Source organism: Scyliorhinus canicula, chromosome 19, assembly GCF_902713615.1.
Source record: "Scyliorhinus canicula chromosome 19, sScyCan1.1, whole genome shotgun sequence".
Taxonomy (NCBI): domain Eukaryota; kingdom Metazoa; phylum Chordata; class Chondrichthyes; order Carcharhiniformes; family Scyliorhinidae; genus Scyliorhinus; species Scyliorhinus canicula.
This window is the reverse complement of record NC_052164.1, coordinates 12,589,984-12,614,834: the sequence shown is the minus strand read 5'-3', so window position 1 is coordinate 12,614,834 and position 24,851 is coordinate 12,589,984. Positions and strand designations below refer to the sequence as shown.

The window sequence follows — 24,851 nt, the reverse complement described above, 5'->3', positions numbered from 1 at the left end:
GGTCACACCGCAGGTGAAGGTTACTGAGGGAGATAGAAAATGGGTGACCAAAAGAAAGAGCAAGAGTAGGAAGGCAGTGCAGGTGTCCCCTGCGGTCATCTCCCTGCAAAACAGATATACCGCTTTGGATACTGTTGAGGGAGATGGCTCACCAGGGGAAGGCAGCAGCAGCCAGGTTCATGGCACCGTGGCTGGCTCTGCTGCACAGCAGGGCAGGAAGAAAAATGGCAGGGCTATAGTGATAGGGGACTCGATCGTAAGGGGAATAGACAGGCGGTTCTGTGGACGCAATCGAGACGCCAGGATGGTATGTTGCCTCCCTGGTGCAAGGGTCAAGGATGTCTCGGAGTGGCTGCAGGACATTCTAGGGGGGGAGGGTGAACAGCCAGCTGTCGTGGTGCACATAGGCACCAACGATATAGGTAAAAAACGGGATGAGGTCCTACAAGCGGAATTCAGGGAGTTAGGAGTTAAACTAAAAAGTAGGACCTCAAAGGTAATAATCTCAGGATTGCTACCAGTGCCACGAGCTAGTCAGAGTAGGAATGTCAGGATAGATAGGATGAATGCGTGGCTCGAGAGATGGTGCAAGAGGGAGGGATTCAAATTCCTGGGGCATTGGGACCGGTTCTGGGGGAGGTGGGACCAGTACAAACCGGACGGTCTGCACTTGGGCAGGACTGGAACCGATGCCCTAGGGGGGGTTTTTTCTAGAGCTGTTGGGGAGGGTTTAAACTAATGTGGCAGGGGGATGGGAACCAATGCTGGAAGTTGGAAGGTAGTAAAACAGGGACAGAAACAAAAGGAAGTAAGGGGAAAAGTGCAAGGCAGAGAAGACATAGTCAGAAATCCATAAGGGCGACAGTACAAGGTACAGTGACTGAGGGGAGGACAGTGAATAGGCCCAGTAATAACAAAAGGAATAAAACTGGAGATGTTAAGATTCAAAACAGAGGTAAAAAAACCAACATAAGTGTACTTTACCTGAATGCTCGTAGTATTCGGAATAAAGTTAATGAGTTGGTGGCACAAATCATCGTGAAGGACTATGATTTAGTGGCCATTACTGAAACATGGTTAAAGGATGGTCACGACTGGGAGTTAAATATCCGAGGGTATCAAACTATTCGGAAGGACAGAGTGGATGGTAAGGGAGGTGGTGTTGCTCTGTTATTTAAGGATGACATCCGGGCAATAGTAAGGGATGACATCGGTGCTATGGAGGATAAGGTTGAATCCATTTGGGTGGAAATCAGGAATAGTAAGGCGAAAAAGTCACTGATAGGAGTAGTCTATCGGCCACCAAATAGTAACGAGATGGTGGGGCAGGCAATAAACAAAGAAATAACTGATGCATGTAGAAATGGTACGGCAGTTATCATGGGGGATTTTAATCTACATGTCGATTGGTTTAACCAGGTCGGTCAAGGCAACCGTGAGGAGGAGTTTATAGAATGTATCCGCGATAGTTTCCTAGAACAGTATGTAATGGAACCTACGAGGGAACAAGCGGTCCTAGATCTTGTCCTGTGTAATGAGACAGGATTGATTCATGATCTCATAGTTAGGGATCCTCTCGGAAGGAGCGATCACAATATGGTGGAATTTAAAATACAGATGGAGGGTGAGAAAGTAAAATCAAATACTAGTGTTTTGTGTTTAAACAAAGGAGATTACAAGGGGATGAGAGAAGAACTAGCTAAGGTAGACTGGGAGCTAAGACTTTATGGTGGAACAGTTGAGGAACAGTGGAGAACCTTCCAAGCGATTTTTCACAGTGCTCAGCAAAGGTTTATACCAACAAAAAGGAAGGACGGAAGAAAGAGGGAAAATCGACCGTGGATATCTAAGGAAATAAGGGAGAGTATCAAATTGAAGGAAAAAGCATATAAAGTGGCAAAGATTGGTGGGAGACTAGAGGACTGGGAAATCTTTAGGGGGCAACAGAAAGCTACTAAAAAAGCTATAAAGAAGAGTAAGATAGAGTATGAGAGTAAACTTGCTCAGAATATAAAAACAGACAGTAAAAGTTTTTACAAATATATAAGACAAAAAAGAGTGGCTAAGGTAAATATTGGTCCTTTAGAGGATGAGAAGGGAGTTTTAATAATGGGAAATGAGGAAATGGCTGAGGAACTGAACAGGTTTTTTGGGTCGGTCTTCACAGTGGAAGACACAAATAACATGCCAGTGACTGATAGAAATGAGGCTATGACAGGTGAGGACCTTGAGACGATTGTTATCACTAAGGAGGGAGTGATGGGCAAGCTAATGGGACTAAAGGTAGACAAGTCTCCTGGCCCTGATGGAATGCATCCCAGAGTGCTAAAAGAGATGGCTAGGGAAATTGCAGATGCACTAGTGATAATTTACCGAAATTCACTAGACTCTGGGGTGGTCCCGGTGGATTGGAAATTAGCAAACGTGACGCCACTGTTTAAAAAAGGAGGTAGGCAGAAAGCAGGAAATTATAGGCCAGTGAGTTTAACTTCGGTAATAGGGAAGATGCTGGAATCTATCATCAAGGAAGAAATTGCGAGGCATCTGGATAGAAATTGTCCCATTGGGCAGACGCAGCATGGGTTCGTAAAAGGCAGGTCGTGCCTAACTAATTTAGTGGAATTTTTTGAGGACATTACCAGTGCAGTAGATAACGGGGAGCCGATGGATGTGGTATATCTGGATTTCCAGAAAGCCTTTGACAAGGTGCCACACAAAAGGTTGCTGCATAAGATAAAGATGCATGGCATTAAGGGTAAAGTAGTAGCATGGATAGAGGATTGGTTAATTAATAGAAAGCAAAGAGTTGGGATAAATGGGTGTTTCTCTGGTTGGCAATCAGTAGCTAGTGGTGTCCCTCAGGGATCCGTGTTGGGCCCACAATTGTTCACAATTTACATTGATGATTTGGAGTTGGGGACCAAGGGCAATGTGTCCAAGTTTGCAGATGACACTAAGATGAGTGGTAAAGTGAAAAGTGCAGAGGATACTGGAAGTCTGCAGAGGGATTTGGATAGGTTAAGTGAATGGGCTCAGGTCTGGCAGATGGAATACAATGTTGACAAATGTGAGGTTATCCATTTTGGTAGGAATAACAGCAAACGGGATTATTATTTAAACGATAAAATATTAAAGCATGCCGCTGTTCAGAGAGACTTGGGTGTGCTAGTGCATGAGTCACAGAAGGTTGGTTTACAGGTGCAACAGGTGATTAAGAAGGCAAATGGAATTTTGTCCTTCATTGCTAGAGGGATGGAGTTTAAGACTAGGGAGGTTATGTTGCAATTGTATAAGGTGTTAGTGCGGCCACACCTGGAGTATTGTGTTCAGTTTTGGTCTCCTTACTTGAGAAAGGACGTACTGGCGCTGGAGGGTGTGCAGAGGAGATTCACTAGGTTAATCCCAGAGCTGAAGGGGTTGGATTATGAGGAGAGGTTGGGTAGACTGGGACTGTACTCGTTGGAATTTAGAAGGATGAGGGGGGATCTTATAGAAACATTTAAAATTATGAAGGGAATAGATAGGATAGATGCGGGCAGGTTGTTTCCACTGGCGGGTGACAGCAGAACTAGGGGGCATAGCCTCAAAATAAGGGGAAGTAGATTTAGAACTGAGTTTAGGAGGAACTTCTTCACCCAAAGGGTTGTGAATCTATGGAATTCCTTGCCCAGTGAAGCAGTTGAGGCTCCTTCATTACATGTTTTTAAGGTAAAGATAGATAGTTTTTTGAAGAATAAAGGGATTAAGGGTTATGGTGTTCGGGCCGGAAAGTGGAGCTGAGTCCACAAAAGATCAGCCATGATCTCATTGAATGGCGGAGCAAGCTCGAGGGGCCAGATGGCCTACTCCTGCTCCTAGTTCTTATGTTCTTATGTTCTTATATGTGTCACGTCCCACTCCCTCACTCTCAAATAATGTTGGCTGGCCAAAAAATGTCTGAACCGTTTATTGCTGAGAACTCACGTCTGCGTTCTGGTAGGCAGTAACGGCGATGAATTGTGTTTCGGGGAATATGAAGGCTTGTATTTTTGTCGTGAGGTATGGGTCTTCAGTGCCGTCCTCCTTCACCTCCACGATGTGGAGGCGAGGCTGGTACTTGTGTAGGGATTGCAACACAATCATCTGCAATAGAATCACAGGAAGCAGTGAGAATACAGAAAGACATTGCAATGACGCCTACTTACATGAAACACCACCTTAGCATTCTAATGCCAAGACTCAAATGCCCTGCTGATTCTCATTAGATTCACGCGTCGTGGTCAGGTTGATGAGTACGCCAGGCACCAGTGGAACCATGCATGAAGAAGCATGGCAAGCCACTCACGTGACACGTAGGGGTGACCTTGGCCCACATCTGATGAGCTGAGGGTGCCACTTGATAGAAGGGCTGACAATTCTGGCTGATCCAACATAAGGCAGCTCACACAGGTGCGTTCTGGAAAGAGGGGCTGGTGGTGGTGGTCGGGGGTTGGGGAGGGGGAGGGGGAGGGTTGCTGTATAGAGTGGGGGTGTTGAAGGAGAACATTATTGCCTGTTTCCAGTTTGACACCCGATGTCCTGGGTCTCATTGCATGCCCACGATGCTTAATTTCTCCATTGACATGTGTCTTACACAATGAGATTTTGACACTTTAGCTAAACCATTGAACAAATCCTTTCATTTAACACCTCTCAGGGGCAGTTCTCTAACTTTCTGCCTGTCAAACACCCTCTCGGGTCTCCAGCGTTGGCCAAATGTCCATCCTTAATTCCGGGTCGAGTCAAGACTTTGATCTTCAATTCCTGTAGACCCCCAGGCCAAACCCAGATGGTTGGCAATCCTATTGCAGCCAGAGTACACCAGGAGGTGGAGTGGTGGAGGCCGGGGTGGGGTGGGGCATTGTTGGGAGTGCATTCCCTTGGCTTACCTGAGTGACGTTGTTGGATGCTCCTTTATTGTTGGTCAGCTTGAGTTTGCCAAAGGAGATTTCCTGCCGCATCCAGTGGGCCCCTGTGTTCGGCGAGTCTGGGTGGACATACGTTCGGTTGCCTACAATGGAATGATTGTGGTCAAATCACAAAGCCAGTCTACAAACAGGCAGATTTTCAACCGGACTCCGTGAGGAACTGATGAATCACTACAGATAGAATGCACGCTGCACTTCAGCAGAATTTTAAATGAGTCACTAGTGTTTCTAAGAAAGAGCGTTAGCACAGTAAAAAAAAGTTAACAAGCACTTACTTGCAACAAAGGTGGGCAATTGGAACTGGTGCTAAATGCTGTAGCGTGTTACTGCAATTTTAGTTGTTGGCTGAGACGTGGAAACGAGATGCTGACTAACATGACACTGAACTGGGTTTCTTAAAGACGGTGCATAAAAGTGGCCCGTTGACCTTTAGACTGAGTCACTCTATACCCTGCTGTGGCCCAGACTGGCTCCCACTGTCTGGATCTTCTACAGCTGGCTGCAAACTTATTTATTTTATTTATTTAGATTAAAAAAAGACTCCCTGCTCTCTAGGATTATCAAATCCCAGCAAGTTTACTTGTACATCACAGCTTGACGGGTGAAGACCCCAAGCATCTGAGTCAACTCTGCTACTTGCAGGCTGTCAAAGCCTACTCAGCAAATTCCGCAAGACATTGTAATGTAGTGCTTCTGATATTCAGTCGCTATTGTGATGTAGGAAAACACAGCAGTCAATTTATGCACAGCTAGCTCCCGCAGACAGCAATTTGATAACGGCCAGATCAGGTTGCTTTTCTGTTAAGTGATGTTAGTTGCAGGATGATTGTTAGTCCTGGTGTCAGGCTAAACTGCCCAGTTCTTCTTCCAACTGTGCCAATGGATCATTCAACGGGGGGGGGGGGCTTCAGTCTACATCACACCTGAAAGACAGCACCTCTGACAGTGCAACACTCCCCTAATACTGCACAGAGGAGAATCACCATGCATTAGGTGCTTGGAGTGGGACTTCAAACCATAACCTTCGAATCCAGAGGCAAGTGTGCTACCAATGTAACCGAAGCTGGCAGTGTGACCTCTGCTTCTTCTCAATTTGTAGCCCAAAGGACAACGTTCGCTAAAACAAGCTGCACATTTTGGGGCCGGATGATAAATAAGTGGCGGCTTGCACTGGCTTCCAGTCGAGTCCCCAATCCCAGCGTTGTTGCTGTATGAAAGCACCAAGCCAGAACAGGGGTGCTGAGGTTTTCTCAGCACCTCCACAAGTGCCTCCAAATGGAAACCTCAGATTCCTAGGCACACGCTGGTTTCCCATTCCCAACATTTATTAGTCTAACTAATATGCAGACCATTTCCAATCAGGAAATTGATAGTGCCATAAATAGAACCCTCAGTGGCTTAACTGGTAAATCCAGGGTGCACCGTGGAACTGATCCATTCAGACAGAAAGCTAATTACGTTTTCCTATTCTGTGTTGGACCTCAGCTGTGGGAGCAATCGGGAATGTAACAATTTCCTCCAGTGAACCTGGGTAAAGGATAGAGAAAAACATCCAAATTGACGTCACGCAGAGGGCAAAAGATTTTGTGCATTTTCCCGATATTTGAGTTTCTTAAAACCTTGCCATCAGGAGGCTACGTACTCAGGTCAGCCTGAATACTGAAGGCGTTAAATCGCAGGAATGTTAACCAATGAAGGCATTGGGAATCTTGCGCAGAAACTGTCGGGAGACAGCTGCTGTAACACTAGGTTGTTACAGTATGACGATTTGGCTGGAAAATATTACCATGCCATGGCTGCAGAGAGAGCGGATCACTGACGGAAAATCCATGAGTCATGGAAACAGCTTGTCTAAATATCTGAAAGTGCGGAGAACCCCAGTTATACTGCAATAGATTGGGGTGGATCCATATATTTGCTTTTTAACAGACTGGGTCATTAGGAGCAGCATTAACAAGTGTCTGTGTGTTAGAATAGAAACTCTACCAACCCCAGGGCAACGTGTCGCCCCACAAGCTCTGGCATCCAGCTCCTGGGCACCGCCCCCCCCCACCCCCCCGCCCCCGCGCAATGTTATAGTCCTGACTTGTTGGTTTACTTTCATTTACATTTTCTGGGATTGTCCATGTTTCTTGAGTCCAACCATATCACTGCTACCAAACTGTTTGTCTTTCATTAGCCAGTACAATCTCGCAGTGCTAGCCTCCCCAGCATGTTTTAAAAATTAGGACCTCTTTTTGTTCAGGAATTGGAATGGCCTTGCACAAATCAGTAGCAGCAAATTATCCAACTACCTGAGTGGACCATCAGTCTTAATTCTCCAGATGCCACAGATTTACAATGGAAACTTGATTTGTTACAGGCGGGTGCAAAGTTCCCAGTCATTTTGTAAATGGAACCTTAAGAACTGTAAATTAAGCCATGACATATCTTCTCACTTAAACAAAAGCCAATATGATCAGCTCATTTGTTAATGCACAGATGAACGGCTGTTAATGTAGCCATTAACAAGTCATTAAGATGAGGGAATGTGATCTTAAGCAGCATTGTATGACTCCTCTGCTGACAGCAGCCAACCTTGATGCCAGAACAGGGTAGCTTATGTATACTGCAGGGGAGATTTGGCCACAACAGAACTGTGCAATTCCCTCTTTACAAATGAGAGGACAAGTCACCGAAAGCTATTTTTAAAAGACACCAATGCAATCCAGGGTTTCACAAGTAAGAGGCACAGAGTACAAAATTAAATGTAATTTCACACCTACATGAACCATTGTTGGAATCAAGTTTACAGCAAATCATTGAATGGCTCAGTAGAGGCCATTCAGCCCACGCTGCATGTTCCACCTCTTTGAAGTTACTGTGAAAAGCCCCTAGACGCCACATTCTGGCACCTGTTCAGGGAGGCCAGGGCAGGAATTGAACCCACACTGCTGGCCTTGTGCTGCATTACAAGCCAGTTGTTTAGTCCACTGTGCTAACCAGCCCCTTCAAAGAATGGTACCAGCGATGGGAGGCTTAAACAGTGAGGAGCGATGCGTAAAACTGGAACTGTTTTCACCAAAGTAAAGAAGGGATCTGATAGACATCCAAAAGGATGGTGAGTTCTGAGAAAAGTAAGCCAGGGCATTTAATGTGATGGCCAAAAAATAATAGGAGCAGTCATGAAAATCTTTTTATGCAGCAGGTTGAGGGCGACATGGTTGCACAGTGGTTAGCACTGCTGCCGCACGGCGCTGAGAACCCGGATTCGATCCCGTCCCCAGGTCGCTGTCCGTGTGGAGTTTGCACGTTCTCCCCGTGTCTGCGTGGGTCTCACCCCCACAACCCAAAGATGTGCAGGGTTAGGTGGATTGGCCACGCTAAATTGCCCCTTAATTGCAGAAAAAAATCAATAGTCGAGGATGCACTCGGGGAAAAAGCCTTCTGAAGGTCATCACTATGTTTATGGGATTGCTTCCAACAGCAAAGAATTCACTGTCACTGTGAACGGGTGATTTCCAATTTGGATTTTGTTATTCCCCCTGGCAAACTGTTGGCAACACTCATGTCATGCTGCTGTGGTAATGGGTTGAAATCATAGAATAAAATTTACAGTGCAGAAGGAGGCCATTCGGCCCATCAAGTCTGCACCGGCTCTTGGAAAGAGCACCCTACCCAAGGCCCACACCTCCACCCTATCCCCATGAACCCACCCAACACTAAGGACAATTTTGGACACTAGGCAATTTAGCACAGCCAATCCACCTAACCTGCACATCTTTGGACTGTGGGAGGAAACAGGAGCACCTGGAGGAAACCCACGCAGATACGGGGAGAATGTGTAGACTCTGCACAGACAGTGACCCAAGACAGGAATCGAACCTGGGACCCAATTAAGCTCATGGGACCCCATGAGCTGTGAAACAATTGTGTTAACCACAATGCTACCGTGCTACCCAACCAGGCTAGTATGAGTAGAAATGAACCACCAGGCTAGTACGAGCAGCTCGAAAGCTAACTGCCACTTTAAACTAGTTTTGATCCCAAAGCTGCTTTGTATCGATACAGAAATGGTTGGATAGCTGGACCTTTAAGTAATCAGAGGCTGTATAATAATGCATTCAGCGTAATTCGGACAACTCTTGATCTTTTTACCACTATCATTGCAGAACTAAAATCCCCAGGGACAAAATATTCTACAAATCCCTTTCTCTACTACTTCACAGGAATGAGAATGTTTGAAATTCCCTCATTCAGTCGACCCCGCACACCCTCTGTCCCCTTTGCTGTGTGTATTTATGGCCAGCAACGGTCAGCGGTGATGCAGTTTGTCGCACTCTTGTCTCAAGAGTATTAACCCCAATAACCCCAGTATTGACAAGACTGGTGGCGGGCAGCACGGTGGCACAGTGCTGAGGACCCAGGTTCAATCCCAACCCTGGGTCGTGTCCATGTTGAGTTTACACATTCCCCCCATGTCTGCGTGGGTCTCATCCCCATAAACCAAAGACGTGCAGGGTAGGTGGATTGGCCGTGCTTAAATTGCCCCTTAATTGAAAAAAAGAAGAAAAAGACAATGCTGGTGGGCACTTTTGCAGTTGCTGGGTGAGATTGTCCGGCTGTTCACACTGGCCAGATCTTCTGGCCGTGCCAATGGCGCACCCCTGTCGCAGGTTTCCTGGCAGCATTGGGGTGGATTCAATTGGAAATCCCATTGACATCAGCGGGACCAAAAGACCCCGCCACCGGCCAACAGCAGGCCGTCCGCCACCTGCCACGGGAAGGCCGGAGAATCTGGCCTGCTGTCATTTCGGTGACTTGCCAGTTAAACTAAGCTCACAAGAGATCCCATACCACTATTTCAGAGAAGAGCAGGCAGTAATCCCTGATACCGTGGCCAATATTCATCCTTTATTCAACCCAGGGGCTGGTTTGGCACACTGGGCTAAATCACTGGCTTTAAAAGCAGACCAGGCCAGCAGCACGGTTCGATTCCCGTACCAGCCTCCCTGAACAGGTGCTGGAATGTGGCGACTAGGAGCTTTTCACAGTAACTTCATTTGAAGCCTACTTGTGACAATAAGCAATTTCCATTCTTTCTTTTCTTAACCGACTCTTTGAAAAATAGATATGACAGTTTGCAGCACACACATGGGTGCCATATTTCCTTCATTGCAACAGTGACTATACTTCAAACACACTGGGTTGGATTCTCCGCTGTCGGGATTTTCCGTTGCACTCCGGCAGCCGGGGCTTCCCATGGCGTGGGGCTGCCCACATTGGGAAACCCCATTGGCCGGCTGGCGAGACGGAGAATCACGGGGGCGTGCCACAGCCCGCCCACTTTATTTGCCATAACAAAACCCGGTGGTTGTGAAAGGTATGATATACATGCAAGTATTTCCTTTCTCACATACCGATCAGGGAACTGCTAGATTGAATCTCCAATCGATTGAGTTACATGCTCATAGCCAGGACAGAACAGGCGGCAGGTTTTCTGCTCATTTGGATAGTGATCCTTTTGGAATGTCTGTGTCTGAATATCAAGTGAGAATCAGGATGTGCTGATGTACCCCAAGTGGCCAAGTGCTCTCACGGTTCACACAGCCGTAAGCATTGGCTATTCGTAAGGTACAGATGGGCTGGGCATGTAGAACTGTACCCCAATAAGGCCTGGGGGAGAGGAGATAAATGACTGAGAAATACCCACCGTCAGAGCTCCAAAACGAACATCTCATGTATCAAACATGATTGCAACTGACATGAGTGGATATTGTGCTGTCTGGAACTTATCCAAATTATTGATGTGCTTGGCATGAATGAATTTTTAATCTGAGAAGGAAAGTAAGCCCAGGACATACAATACAATGCACAGCGACAATCATGGGAATACATGTAAGCTGCATTTGGAGTATGTGAAACAAGAAATGTAGAATATAGTTCTGTGTGTCAAAGACAGGGAGGTCCATATTGTGTGGGTGAAATCTCTGATTTCTGACTCGATCAGAGAATAACACAAAGAAAGACAGGAAATTCAATGGTAATTCTAATTCTAAAGTGGGATTAGTTTTCTTTTAAATTATTTTCTCCCTTTTCTTAGTGAAATGCAGGACAACTTTCTCCCCCTGTTTTGGACAAATGTTCATACTTCATATCAGATCTAGGAAGGATTGCCATTTGACTTTTTAATTGTGCCAATCGCCATAACCAAACCCAATGAGATGCTAGATAGTGACCTGGGCTTTAAAACCTTGTACACTTCCATATCCCCATCTCCCTCCTCTCCATTATTGATGGCCGAGCCATCTTGGCCCTGATCACTGAAACTACCCTTTCCTTCTCTATCTCTCAGCATTTAAGGGTTCCATAAAGCCATTGTTTTGGCTCCTCGCTCTTCCAATTCCACTCAACGTGCTTTATCCTCCATTGAAACCCCATCCAAAATGAATGGGAGTTATACAAACAGTCTTGGTACTACAGACTTTGGAATAATGCTGAAAAGAGACATTTTCCTGAAGCTTTATCCACATTTGTGGAATAAATTGTAGTGACTGTTTGAAATTTGGTATTCCTGTGTTTGTCCTGAAGAGTGCAAAGCCAAAAGCTTCAGCAACATGTTTCTCTTTTCAGGAAAAGGGAATTCCTGTCCCAGTTATCTGAATTTCTAAATCATCTTTCCCAACTGTACTGTGCTCAGCCTTTGGTGGGAGAATCATTTTGGTTCTCCGGTGAATTTAAAGAAAGAATTCACTTGCAGCTTTCACATGTTTGCGACAGCATTATGCATTCACATTTTGCTCTTTAAAAAATGGCCTGTTACCAGTGGGAGCGATTGTAAAGTTTTGTACCTCCAGTTGAGACTATAATGAATGGGAAGTAGTTTGATATTTGGAAACTCTGTTTGGGACAAGCCTTGCCTTTTAAATGTACTGCTAAAAGTTTTAAAAAAAATAAATTTAGAGTACCCAATTCATTTTTTCCAATTAAGGGGCAATTTAGTGTGGCCAATCCACCTACCCTGCACATCTTTGGGTTGTGGGGGCGAAACCCACACAAACACGGGGAGAATGTGCAAACTCCACACGGACAGTGACCCAGAGCCGGGATCGAACCTGGGACCTCATTGCCCCGTGAGGCAGCAATGCTAACCACTGCCCCACCGTGCTGCCCTGCACTGCTAAAGGTTGGCCAGTGCTCAATGATGACTTAGTGAATTATCGAGCAGTAAAATTGAATGCTCACTATTAGCCATTGGCATGACATTGGTATGATATAGGGGCATGTGTTTGTTTTTTTCTCTGCTGTATCAACACTAGTTTGGGGCAGCACGGTAGCATGGTGGTTAGCATCAATGCTTCACAGTTCCAGGGTCCCAGGTTCGGTTCCCGGCTGGGTCACTGTCTGTGCGGAGTCTGCACATCCTCCCCGTGTGTGCGTGGGTTTCCTCCGGGTGCTCCGGTTTCCTCCCACAGTCCAAAGATGTGCGGGTTAGGTGGATTGGCCATGCTAAATTGCCTGTAGTGTCCTAAAAAGTAAGGTTATGGGGGGGGTTGTTGGGTTACGGGTATAGGGTGGATACGTGGATTTGAGTAGGGTGATCATTGCTCGGCACAGCATCGAGTGCTGTACTGTTCTATGTTCTATGTTCTAGTACATTGAAGTATACTGAGCAAAATCACTGGGATAAAGCAGCTTTCACCTTGTAGAGTTACAGCTTCAGGATTATATACATATCTGGGTCCATGCACACATCTGGCATCTGCTGTCTTGTATTGTCAATGAGAATCATAGACTATTTTTTTGGTAGAGAATCCTAGAATCTCAACAGTGCAGAAGGAGGCCATTTGGCCCATCGAGTCCGCACTGACCCTCCGAAGGAGCACCCCACCCAGGGACACGTCCTCGGATCTTTTCCTGTAACTTCATCTAACCTTTTGGACACTAAGGGGCAGTTTATCATGGCCAATTCATGTAACCTGCACCTAAACTGACTGTGGGAGAAAACCAGAGCACCCGGAGGAAACCCACATAGACGCGGGGCACTGTGCAAACTCCACACAGTCACCCGTGGTCGGAATTGAACCCGGGTCCCTGGCACTGTGAGGCAGCAGTGCTAACCACTGTGCCACCGTGCCACCCCGATCTGGAAATTTCTAATAGTAGTGTATTAATATGGGCCATATCAAATCAGTTGCCTGTTATATACAGTGCCTGATTTGCCTCAGGGCGCCGAGGTCCCAGGTTCAATCCCGGCTCTGAGTCACTGTCCGGGTCACTGTCCACTGTCCAGGGTAGGTGGATTGGTCATGCTAAATTGCCCCTTAATTTAAAAAAATGAATTGGGTACTCTAAATTTATTTTAAAAAATAAAAATATACAGTGCCTGATGGTCAGTTTGAATGACTTAAATGAAATTAAATATTTGGAGCTGCATTTTATGAGCTGCGGAAGAAAGACTCTCCATTTTGTGCCACTTAGCACCAGCCTCCGGGTGGTTTGACGTGCCAGCATCCATACCAACAGTCTCAACATGCCTCAACTTCAGTTCAATCCTGGGATGAACTTTCACCCCGACACATGTACCAGTGCACAGGGGACTGCGCATTGCAAACCACAGAGTGCGCCTCTTTCCTTGTGGAGTGATTTAAAACACAATGCAGACCATTTTAGTACAGTATTCACACGAGTGCACGCTCCTTTAGCCTCAGGCCACACTAACCTTGCATACTGCCTTCTGCTTTGCCACACTGCACCCACTTTCCTCCCTGGTACCTCCAATGATGCTGATCTGCCAGGACAACATCCACATAAATATTATAATGAGCAGTAGGTTCCAGCCCAGTGATGTTAAAACTCAGGAAAGGAAACATCCGCCTGGAAAAAAAAAAGAGGGGAAGAAAAAGGTCAACACTTTGCACACATGGATTAGAAAAACAGAAATGAATTGCTCGACTTTCTACCATTCAGCCGAGAATCAGATTGGAGAGGGAAAAGTAGCTTTTGACTTTTTACTGATTGCTATTTCCAGATAAGGAGCGAGTGGCATCGCGGTATTGTCACTGGTCTAGTAATGCAGAGTCCCAGCTTCGAGTGAAATTGGAATTCAGTAAAAATCTGGAATTAAAAGTCTAATGATGACCATGAAACCAGTGTTGTAAAAAAACCCTTCTGGTTCACTGCTGGGAGGGGAATCTGCCATCCTTACCTGGTCTGGCCTACATGTGACTCCAGGCCCACAGGGATGTGGTTAACTCTGAAATAGCCTGGCAAGGGCAATTAGAGATGGGCAATAAATGTCCAAGCCAGTGATGCCCACAATAATCTTATGATTATTTTTTTAAATGGGCACAATAGTTAATCATAAATTTAGCAGCCTGCTTGTCCTGACCCAAAACATACCTCACAACTAATATCGCTACAATACCCTGTTCAATTTCATAGATACATGTTTGTTGGACCTACCTAGCTGTTGTGCAAATTGCTGCTACAATTCCAGTATTACAATAGTGAGTGTTAGTTTTTTTTCCCCCCAAGTACATAAGAAGTACTTTCAGATGTCAGAAATCATCCACATCAATTCATTCATGAAGGGAAAATTGAAGAACCAGAAAAACAGCAAATCAGAGAAAGAATGTCAGAGGGACTTTTTCATATCACAACCTATTATTTATTATGAAATTGAAACAAGAATAAGAACTGAAAATCAGTAACTCTTTGGATAAAGCAATGACAATTTATGTTTTTGCAGCACTTTAACATCACAAAAGTTCAGGGTGGCATGTGGCGCAGTGGTTAGCACTGGGACTGCAGTGCTGAGCATCCAGGTTCAAATCCCGGCCCTGGGTCACTGTCCATGTGGAGTTTGCACATTCTCCTCGTGCCTGCGTGGGTTTCACCCCCACAACCCAAAAATGTGCAGGGTTGGTGGATTGAACACGTTAAATTGCCCCTTAATTGGAGACAAAATAATTGGGTACTCTAAAAAAAATTTTAAAAACATAATAAAAGTTCCAAGAAATTTCACAGGAGCGGGAAATAAAAGATAGCAATGAGCGACATAAGATATGAAGACAGGTTACCAGTGAGGTGAGAAATAGGAGGGGCCCAAGGATAGATCCTTGGAGGACAGCAGGTGTGACGGTGCAAGGGCAGGAGGAGAAACCATCACAAGGGATGTTCTGGCTACGATTAGATACAGATAGAAGCAGGTGAATGCAGTTTGTCAATGGAGAGATGTTGGAGGGGGATGTTGTGGTCAACCCGTGTCAAAGGCTGCAAGCATTCGACAAGGACAAGAAGCAAGAGTTTACCTTTGTCACAGTCACATAGTATGTCATTTTGTGACGTTGAAATTAGCTGCTTCGGTACTGTGGCCGGGACAGAAACCTGAGCGGAGGGATTCAAACATGGGTGTTCTGGGAAAGATGGGTATTTGGGAGGTTCAAGGACAAACTTGAGAGAGGTTTGGGAGGCTACTGATGGGATTGTGGTTAAAGACGGTGTGTTCGGGGCGGCACGGTGGCGCAGTGGTTAGCACTGCTGTCTCACGGCACCGAGGTCCCAGGTTCGATCCCGGCTCTGGGTCACTGTCCGTGTGGAGTTTGCACATTCTCCCCGTGTCTGCGTGGGTTTCACCCCCATAACCCAAAGATGTGCAGGGTAGGTGGATTGGCCACGCTAAATTGCCCCTTAAATTGAAAAAATTAATTGGGCGCTCTAAATTTATTTTTTTAAAAGATGGTGTGCTCAAGGCAGGGTTGTCAACTGTGATTAATTGAATTCTTGGAGGTTTCATCATATGAGCTGCCCAACACTCCAATCTAGCGTTTTTTTAAAAATAATTTACAGTACCCAATTCATTTTTCCAATTAAGGGGCAATTTAGCATGTTCAATCCACTTACCCTGTACATATTTGTGCTGTGGGGGCGAAACCCACACAAACACTGGGAGAATGTGCAAACTCCACACAGACAGTGACCCAGAGCCGGGATCGAACCTGGGACCTCTGTCAATTAGCAAAAACCCCATTACCTAATTGGATAATGCTCGACTATCCGCCAAACAGCCTTCTTTTCCCCCACTCTCAATATCTTTTACATCCAGTAAAGAGAAATGTTCAAAGAGAATGAATTCTTTTTTAAATGCCCTGATCATTTTACTCCAGCGTTGCAAGCTGCAGTGCCCTGGAGACTGATCTCCGATTCCTGGAGACTTCAGGTCGCCCCTGGAGGGGTGGCACAGGCATTTGTTTTGGAGATGGGGAGATGGTGGCAGAGTGGATTGACAACATGGAGCATATTAACAATATTGGCTAAAATGGGACCCAGGAGGGGTGTTGTGTGGTCAGTGGTTTAGTAGGAATAGCGTTGAAGGAAGAGGAGGTGGGTCTCATGGACGAGGACGTCCAAGGGGGCAAGGAAGTGAGATTGGCGCAGCAGCACTGCTATCTCATGGCGCTGAGGACCGGGGTTCAATGCCGGCCCCGGGTCACTGTCCATGTGGAGTTTACACATTCTCCCCATGTCTGCGTGGGTCTCACCCCTACAACCCAAAAAAATGTGCAGTGCAGGTAGATTTGTTTTTTAAATTTAGAGTACCCAATTATTTATTTACTTATTCCAATTAAGGGGCAATTTAGCATGGCAATCCACCTAACCTGCACATCTTTCGGTTGGTGGGGTGAAACCCGCGTAGACACGGGAAGAACGTGCAAATTCCACACGGACAGTGACCCAGGGCCAGGATTCGAACCCGGGTCCACAGCGCCACAGTCCCAGTGCTATCTACTGCGCCACGTACCGTCCTAGGTGAACTTGCCACACTAGGGTGCTCCTTAATTGGAAAAAACGGAATTGGCTACTTTAAATTTTTTTTAGGTGGAAGGGAGATTGGAGAGAAACTAGAGAAAGAGTTCAGGGCCAAGATGCTTCTGGGGAAGCAGGATCCAATAGTGATTTATGAGGTCCATCCTGATCTGACTAATTTGTGCAGTAGCTAATAAGGGTAACTGGGTAGTGTGGGGAGAGGGAACATCGGTTGTCAGTGCTGTGGCTCAATTATACAATTTTTATGAATTAGAACTTTCTCCTTGGCATGTGACATGTCTCGGGATTTATTTTCTGGGATAAATAGCATTTGGAAAACTTATTTTAAAAAGAGTCGAAAACCAGTAATATCTAGAGTCCACATCCAGAATAACAGGGCGACAAACCCTGCTACGGTTCATTGATTTAAAAATTGTTCTGACTTGCTCACTCTGGTGTGTGCAGGAAAAAGGAGTGGAACACATGGGTGATGCTCTCTCAGTAAAACCTGCCTCAGTGGAGAGAGCAAACTGCAGCCCAGTTCCATTACTGGCTTCCGATTAGCATCAATGAAACCGAGTCTCGCAGTGATCTGAAACCTCGCATGTTGGAGGAGGAGCTGTGAGGTTCATGTTCTAGCGGGATAGCTGACACATTGGGCTTAAAATTAACTCCACAGCGACTCAAGTCTCCTCTTTCTCAACAGCCTGTTAATTGAAGTTGAGACAGGGCAGCACGGTGGCACAGTGGTTAGCCCTGCTGCCTCGGGGCGCCGAAGTCCCAGGTTCGATCCCGGTTCTGGGTCACTGTCCATGTGGAGTTTGCACATTCTCCCCGTGTTTGCGTGGGTTTCGCCCCCACAACCCAAAAGATGTGCAGGGTAGGTGGATTGGCCATGCTAAATTGCCCCTTAATTGGAAAAAATGAATTGGGTACTCTAAAAAAAAAATTTTTAATTGGAAGTTCAGACAACATCAGTCTAGGAGGCATGGATGGGGACACATCAAACCACCCAGAGGAGACGCTGAGTCAAAAAGGCTTCGAGGCCCTCTCCAGATGCTTGAGCACAGGGCGGCAGTGCAGGACTCGGACAGTCACAGGTTCCATCTCTTGGAAGAATCTGGGACCACATCTGCCCTCTCTGGTAAAAGATCAAATAATGCTATTGGAAGAATAGTTCGGGACTTCTGTCTAATGCCTTGGCCAACATTCATTCCGCACCAAAATCACTAAATATAACAGATAATCCAGTCATTAATGATCATATTTCTGCCTGTGAAACTTTGCTGTGTGCAAATTGACTGCCTTATTTCCAATATTAATGCAGCATTTCTGAAGTACTTCTGATTCCAATTCTCTCCCTGCACCTAGTGGTGCACTAAGGCAGGCTTTTGTCTCTTTCCATAGCTGGCAATTTGCAGAGCAGGTCACTAGTCTGTCTGCAGAGGCTTACAGCTTGAGGGGGCGGCACTCAACATCAAGCATGGCCGAGCAGGAGTCTCTCCCCGCTCTTACCACCAGCCGCTGGGGTATTTTGGAAGGGTTCTCAGGTTGACACTCAACCTGTTGGATCATGTTATGGATGCACTTTCCTTGGCCATCAAGCCCTGGGGTGGGACTCAAACCCCATCTGGCTCAGAGGCAGGGGTGTTACCCACTGCCCCACAAGACCTCCGCTCAGAGGTACTCAATAGCCTGTAAAGCATTTCAGGACATCCTGATGTTGCGAAAGGTGCTACAGAAATGCACGGCGACATACTGTGTCTCACTGAGATCCCTTTCCTTTTTCTCCATTGTAAAGAAAAGTTGGATATATTGGATAGAGAATACATGATTCAAGAATATTTCACATTCCGGCTATGTCAAACATAGAGAGGCATTTCCACTTTGTTTGGCCACATCACCTTTTGTTTTGAAGTAATTTGGCGGGGAAATCAAATACACGTTTATTGGAACGGCAGAGAACAAGCACAGGTAAGAGAACAGCCAGTCTAATTTATCTGAAAGCATACTTACTGGTTAATAAGTTTGTGTAAAAGCTATTTGGACAATCTGTTCCACAATGTTTCACACACATACACACATAATATGACACAACGGACTATCTGAGACGTCCGAATGTGTCACGCACTGCTCGACAGAAAACCACTGCTATTAGGAATCACAATTCACAGGCTGAATTTGCTTCAGTTTAAAGAACGGTCCACACTTTTAAGTCAACATGTTGCACGTCAGACCACAATGATGCAGAAGGATAGTGAAAATGCAACACGACATCTCTAAGCCTAAGCAGGCGGAATCAATCACATAAAAGGAATTCACCGGAAGAAGACTGCATTATTTTTTTGGACATGAAACACAGTGACGACAAAACATCTTAGACCATTGCTATTTATGTTGGGAGTGTTAACGTTGCAAATGCTGCGACAATTATGTCTGTGCTCGGGTTGTGATAAAGAGCAGCTGATACTAATTGGGGAAAGGTTAGGGCAGATATGTAAGAATCTGTTTGGGGAGCTGTGTGGAAGGGAAAGGTGTCTGCACTTATATTATACTCAGTTCTGTGAATAAACATATGTTGAAGACAGACTGGCTCCAGTTTCTTCCTTTGCCAGATGGATGTTCACCGGATTAACATGGAGAACTACATTGACTGCTACCAAGCTCATGTGTTACTATTATTATATTATAATGAGCGCTGGAACATCAAATTTTATGCTGCTTTTGGTCTGTTGAAAAGCCACTGCAGTTCTGAATCGACACTGGAAATCAGTTGACTAAACTGCAGTCTGAGATTCCATCTAAATATTCAAACATTCACACTAAATTGGAATAAATACTAATTACTATTGCAAAAGAAAAATGCTAGGATTTATTTTATCCTCATTACCTTCACTATCCATTGGCTTGCATCCCAACAGACTGCATTGCTGTAAACAGATCCCTGTTGCCTAAACTTTCAAACAATTTATATTGCAGGAGAAAAGGGTGCTGATTGGTTGGCACGTCAACTCTGATTGGCTGAGGCATTGCCATGGAGAAAGCAATGTGGAACCAAAGGCTCCCCAAGCTGTTGTTCAAAAACAAAAGCACACAGCTTCCTGCACCTCTCAGATCATCACATCCACATCCAATCACTGTTTGCCCCTCATTCCATCCCCTGAATATGCCTTCCCTACCTGAAAGCAAGTACTCAAACCAAAAGTAGAGCATTTAACAATATTCCCAGATGGTTTGCAAGAAAGACAAAACATCAATCCAACAATGCACGGTACCTCATGAAATTACAGTAAACACAATCAAAATAAGAACGGTGACAACTGAAACGAAAAGGTCAGCACTTCTGCAACAGACAATCCAAATATCAATAACAGGTACCAGAAACTGGGTAGTCCATGCTTCCACCCAGCACTCAGTAATACGTACTTTCTGTATTATATACTAAGGGAGCTCCTTTAAACCAAGACCCTGTCAACTCTCTCAGGCAGACATGTAAGAATGCATGACATTAATTTGAAGGACAGCAAAGGAATTATCCCCAGTGGTTAGGCTAAAGTTTATCCCTCAATCAACATCAATAAACATGATTGCCTAGTCACTACATAGAAAATAGAAGCAGGAGGAGGCCAATTAGCCCTTCGGGCCTGCTGCGCCATTCATTATGATCATGGCTGATCATCAAGTTCAATACCCTGATCCCCCCCCATATCCTTTGATCCCTTTAGCCCCAAGAGCTATATCTAATTCCTTCTGGAAATCACACAATATGAAAAATGAAATGAAATGAAAATTGTTTATTGTCACGAGTAGACTTCAACGAAGTTACTGTGAAAAGCCACCTGGTCGCCACATTCCGGTGCCTGTCCGGGGAGGCTGGTACGGGAATCGAACCGTGCTCCTGGCCTGCTTGGTGTGCTTTAAAAGCCAGCGATTTAGCCGAGTGAGCTAAACCAGCCCCTAGTGAGCTAAACCAGCCTCTTTTTCACCTCAACTACTTTCTGTGGTAGTGAATTCCACAGATTTACCACTCTCTGGGTGAAGAAACTTTGATTCACCTCAGTCTTAAAAGGTTTACCGCTGGGCAGCACAGTGGTGCAGTGGTTAGCACTGCTGCCTCACAGCGCCGAGGTCCCAGGTTCGATCCCGGCTCTGGGTCACTGTCCGTGTGGAGTTTGCACATTCTCCCCGTGTCTACGTGGGTTTTGCCCCCCCAACCCAAAGATGTGCAGGGTAGGTGGATTGGCCACGATAAATTGCCCCTTAATTGGAAAAACAGAATTGGGTACTCTAAATTTATTTTTGAAAAGGTTTACCCCTTATCTTAAACAATAACCCCTAATTCTGGACTGTCCCACCATCTGGAACATTCTTTCTGAATTTCCCCTGTCTAATTCTGTTGGATTGGATTTGTTTATTGTCACGTGTACCGAGGTACAGTGAAAAGTATTTTTCTACGAGCAACTCACAGATCATTAAGTGCATGGGAAGGAAAGAGAATAAAACAAAAGGTATACAATGTAACTACATAAGCACTGGCATCGGATGAAGCATACAGGGTGTAGTGTTAATGAGGTCAGTCCATAAAAGGGTCATTTAGGAGTCTGGTAACAGCGGGGAAGAAGCTGTTTTTGAGTCTGTTCGTGCGTGTTCTCAGACTTCTGTATCTCCTGCCCGATGGAAGAAGTTGGAAGAGTGAGTAAGCCGGGTGGGAGGGGTCTTTGATTATGCTGCCTGCTTTCCCCAGGCAGTGGGAGCTGTATATGGAGTCAATGGATGGGAGGCAGGTTTGTGTGACGGACTGGGTGGTGTTCACGACTCTCTGAAGTTTCTTGCGGTCCTGGGCCAAACAGTTGCCATACCAGGCTGAGATGCAGCCAGATAGGATGCTTTCTATGGTGCACTAGGAGCAGGAGTAGGCCATCTGGCCCCTTGAGCCTGCTCCGCCATTCAATGAGATCACATCTGTAAAGGTTGGTATGGGTTAATGTGGACATGCCAAATTTCCTTAGTTTCCTGAGGACGTATCGGCGCTATTGTCAGATCGGCCTTCCTGAAAGTGAACCCTCAGAAGGCGACGGGCCCGGACAGGATCCCTGGTTGTGCATTCGGAGCCCGCGCGGGCCAGCTGGCAGAGGTGTTCACGGACGTCTTTAACCTGTCCCTACTCCACTCCGAGGTCCCCAACTGCTTCAAGAAGACCACCATCATACCGGTGCCAAAGAAGAACCAGGCAATGTGCCTCAATGACTACCGTCCGGTGGTCCTGACTTCAGTCATAATGAGGTTGATCAAGAAGTGCATTGCCTCCATACTCCCAGATTGCCTTGATCCACTGCAATTCGCATACCGTCGCAACCAGTCCACAGCAGATGCCATTTCCCTGGCCCTACACTCATCCCTAGAATATCTCGACAACCAGGACTCCTACATCAGACTCCTATTTATTGACTACAGCTCCGCCTTCAACACCATAATCCCAGCCAAGCTCATATCAAAGCTCCAAAGCCTAGGACTTGGCTCCCCACTCTGCAACTGGATCCTCGATTTTCTGACCAACAGACCACAATCTGTGGAAGCTGTGATGGTGGGTAGGGTGCGTTATGGGCTGCTGGGGCACTCGACAGCAGATTGTTGGTTAGCTGTTCGAACCGAGCCTAGAATGCGTTGAGTTCAAGGAACTCAATGCATTGAACCTGTTATCGGTTTCTATGAGATCCCCTCTCATTCTTCTAAACTCCAATGAATAGATCGTAACTGACTTAATCTCCCCTCATATGACAGTCCCGCCATATCAGGAATTAGCCTGGTAAATCTTCGCTGCATTCCCCCATAGCAAGAACATCCTTCCTCAGGTAAGGACACCAAAACTGCACAATACTCCGGGAGTGGCCTCCCACACAATTGCAATAAAACATTCCTATTTCTATACTCAAATCCTCTCGCTATGAAGGCCAGTATACCATTTGACTTCTTTACTGCCTGCTGTATCTGCGAGCTTATTTGTAGAGACTTATGCACGAGGACACCAAGGTCTCGCTGAGTATCCATCTCTCTCAATTTACGCCCATTCAAATAATAATCTGCCTTCCTATTTATGCGACTGAACTGGATAACCTCACATTTATCCACATTATACTGCATCTGCCATGCATATGCACACTCACTGGGCCTGTCCAAATCCCTTCTGTTGCCGCGTTTTATTGGATATTGCTGTGCAGAAATCACCTGCTATGGTTCCTGACACTATACATTTCAGACGCTTACATTTCAGAAAGTACTTCATTGGTTATAAAGCATTTTGCTTTTCCTAAACTTGTACAAATGCAAGTTCCTTCTTTAACAAAAGTGTGTGAATGGATGCCTGACTATATATTGTTCATGAGTTGCCATTTTTTAAAAAGTAGATGTCAAAAAAGAATCCCGTTACTACCACACATGCAAATAAAACATTTTGTGTTTTCTGAACTCAGTGAGCATCATCAGAAAAGAATCTGCGTGCATAGAATAGAATTATAGAATCCCTAGAGTACAGATGGAAGCCATTTGGCCCATCGAGTCTGCATTGACACTCTGAAAGAGCACACTACCTAGGCCCACGCCCCAACCTTATCCCCCAACCCCAACCAACAAGGGCAGCACGGTAGTTAGCACAGTTGCTTCACAGCTCCAGGGTCCCAGGTTCGATTCCCGGCTTGGGTCACTGTCTGTGCGGAGTCTGCATGTTCTCCCCGTGTCTGCATGGGTTTCCTCCGGGTGCTCCGGTTTCCTACCACAGTCCAAAGATGTGCAGGTTAGGTAGAATGGCCATGCTAAATTGCCCTTAGTGTCCAAAAAGGTAAAGTGGGGGTTACTGGGTTACGGGGATAGGCTAGATACGTGGGCTTGAGTAGGGTGCTCTTTGTAAGGGTCGGTGCATAATCAATGGGCCAAATGGCCTCCTTCTGCACTGTAAATTCTATGATCTAGGAACGTTTTTGGACAGTAAGAAGTCAATCCACCTAACCTACACATCTTTGGACTCTGGGAGGAAACCGGAGCTCCCGGAGGAAACCCAGGCAAACAGGGGGAGAGCGTGCTAGCGCCACACAGACAGTCACCCAAGGTTGGAATCACTGTGAGGCAGCAGTGCTAACCACTGTGCCACTGTGTTGGCAGTTTCTCCCTTCTCTTTCTGAGGACATTTCTTTCCTGACAACAAGCAGACAGTAATTAAACTGTTAATTCTGAGCCATCAACTAGTTATACGGTGAATGATCAAATGAGTATACTCTGAAACAGAGAACGCTCTACCAGCCAAAAGAATCAGCCTGCTACACCATTCTGCAACAACATAACAACAACTTACATTTACATAGCAGCTTGAATGCTACAAATCACCACCCCTCCCCCCAAAATTGCTAACACAACTGTCTTAACATATTTCTGCTGAGCGAAAGAGAGGAGGGCTGGCAGAACCATTGATCAAATTGTTTACAGGCCTCTTGAGGAAGAAGCAGGAAGGTTTAAAAGGGGGAATGCAAAACATAGACAGCTGAAGGGGCAGCACGGTGGCTCAGTGGATAGCGCTGCTGCCTCACGGCGCCAAGGTCCCAGGTTCGATCCCGGCTCTGGGTCACTGTTCGTGTGGAGTTTGCACATTCTCCCCGTGTTTGCGTGGGTTTCGCCCCCACAACCCAAAGATGTGCAGGGTAGGTGGATTGGCCACGCTAAATTGCCCCTTAATTGAAAAAAATGAAATTGGGCGCTCTAAATTTTAAAAAAACATAGACAGCTGAAGGCAGCCACCATGATGGAACGATGAGATTGAAAATATACAAGAGGTTGGAATTGGAGGAGTTCTCAGAGTGTTATAGAGCTGGAGCAGATTACAGAGCTATGGAGGGTGGGGCTGGGCCATGATTAGATTTGACATTTCTGGAGCATTTTCCATTACTTGTACTAACTGACATCAGGTCAGATTGAGGGTGAAAGGTTCCACCTATTTTGTTAGATAAAACTGAAAACACCAGGGCGGCACAGTGGTTAGCACTGCTGCCTCACGGCACCGATAACCCGGGTTCGATCCCAACCCCGGGTCACTGTCTGTGTGGAGCTTGCGCATTCTCCCCATGTCTGCGT

General features: G+C 45.9%; 1 protein-coding gene across 1 annotated transcript in view; it reads right to left on the bottom strand.

Annotated features, from left to right (window-relative positions):
* Positions 1-24,851, bottom strand: part of tbx21 (T-box transcription factor 21) — a 48,637-nt gene that overhangs the window by 7,040 nt on the left and 16,746 nt on the right. The window contains exons 2-4 of the mRNA XM_038779637.1: positions 13,648-13,802; positions 4,908-5,029; positions 3,964-4,122 (exon numbers count right to left, since the gene is read on the bottom strand). Of these exons, the coding sequence (XP_038635565.1) occupies positions 3,964-4,122; positions 4,908-5,029; positions 13,648-13,802 (436 nt within the window). The remainder of the gene's footprint in view (positions 1-3,963; positions 4,123-4,907; positions 5,030-13,647; positions 13,803-24,851) is intronic.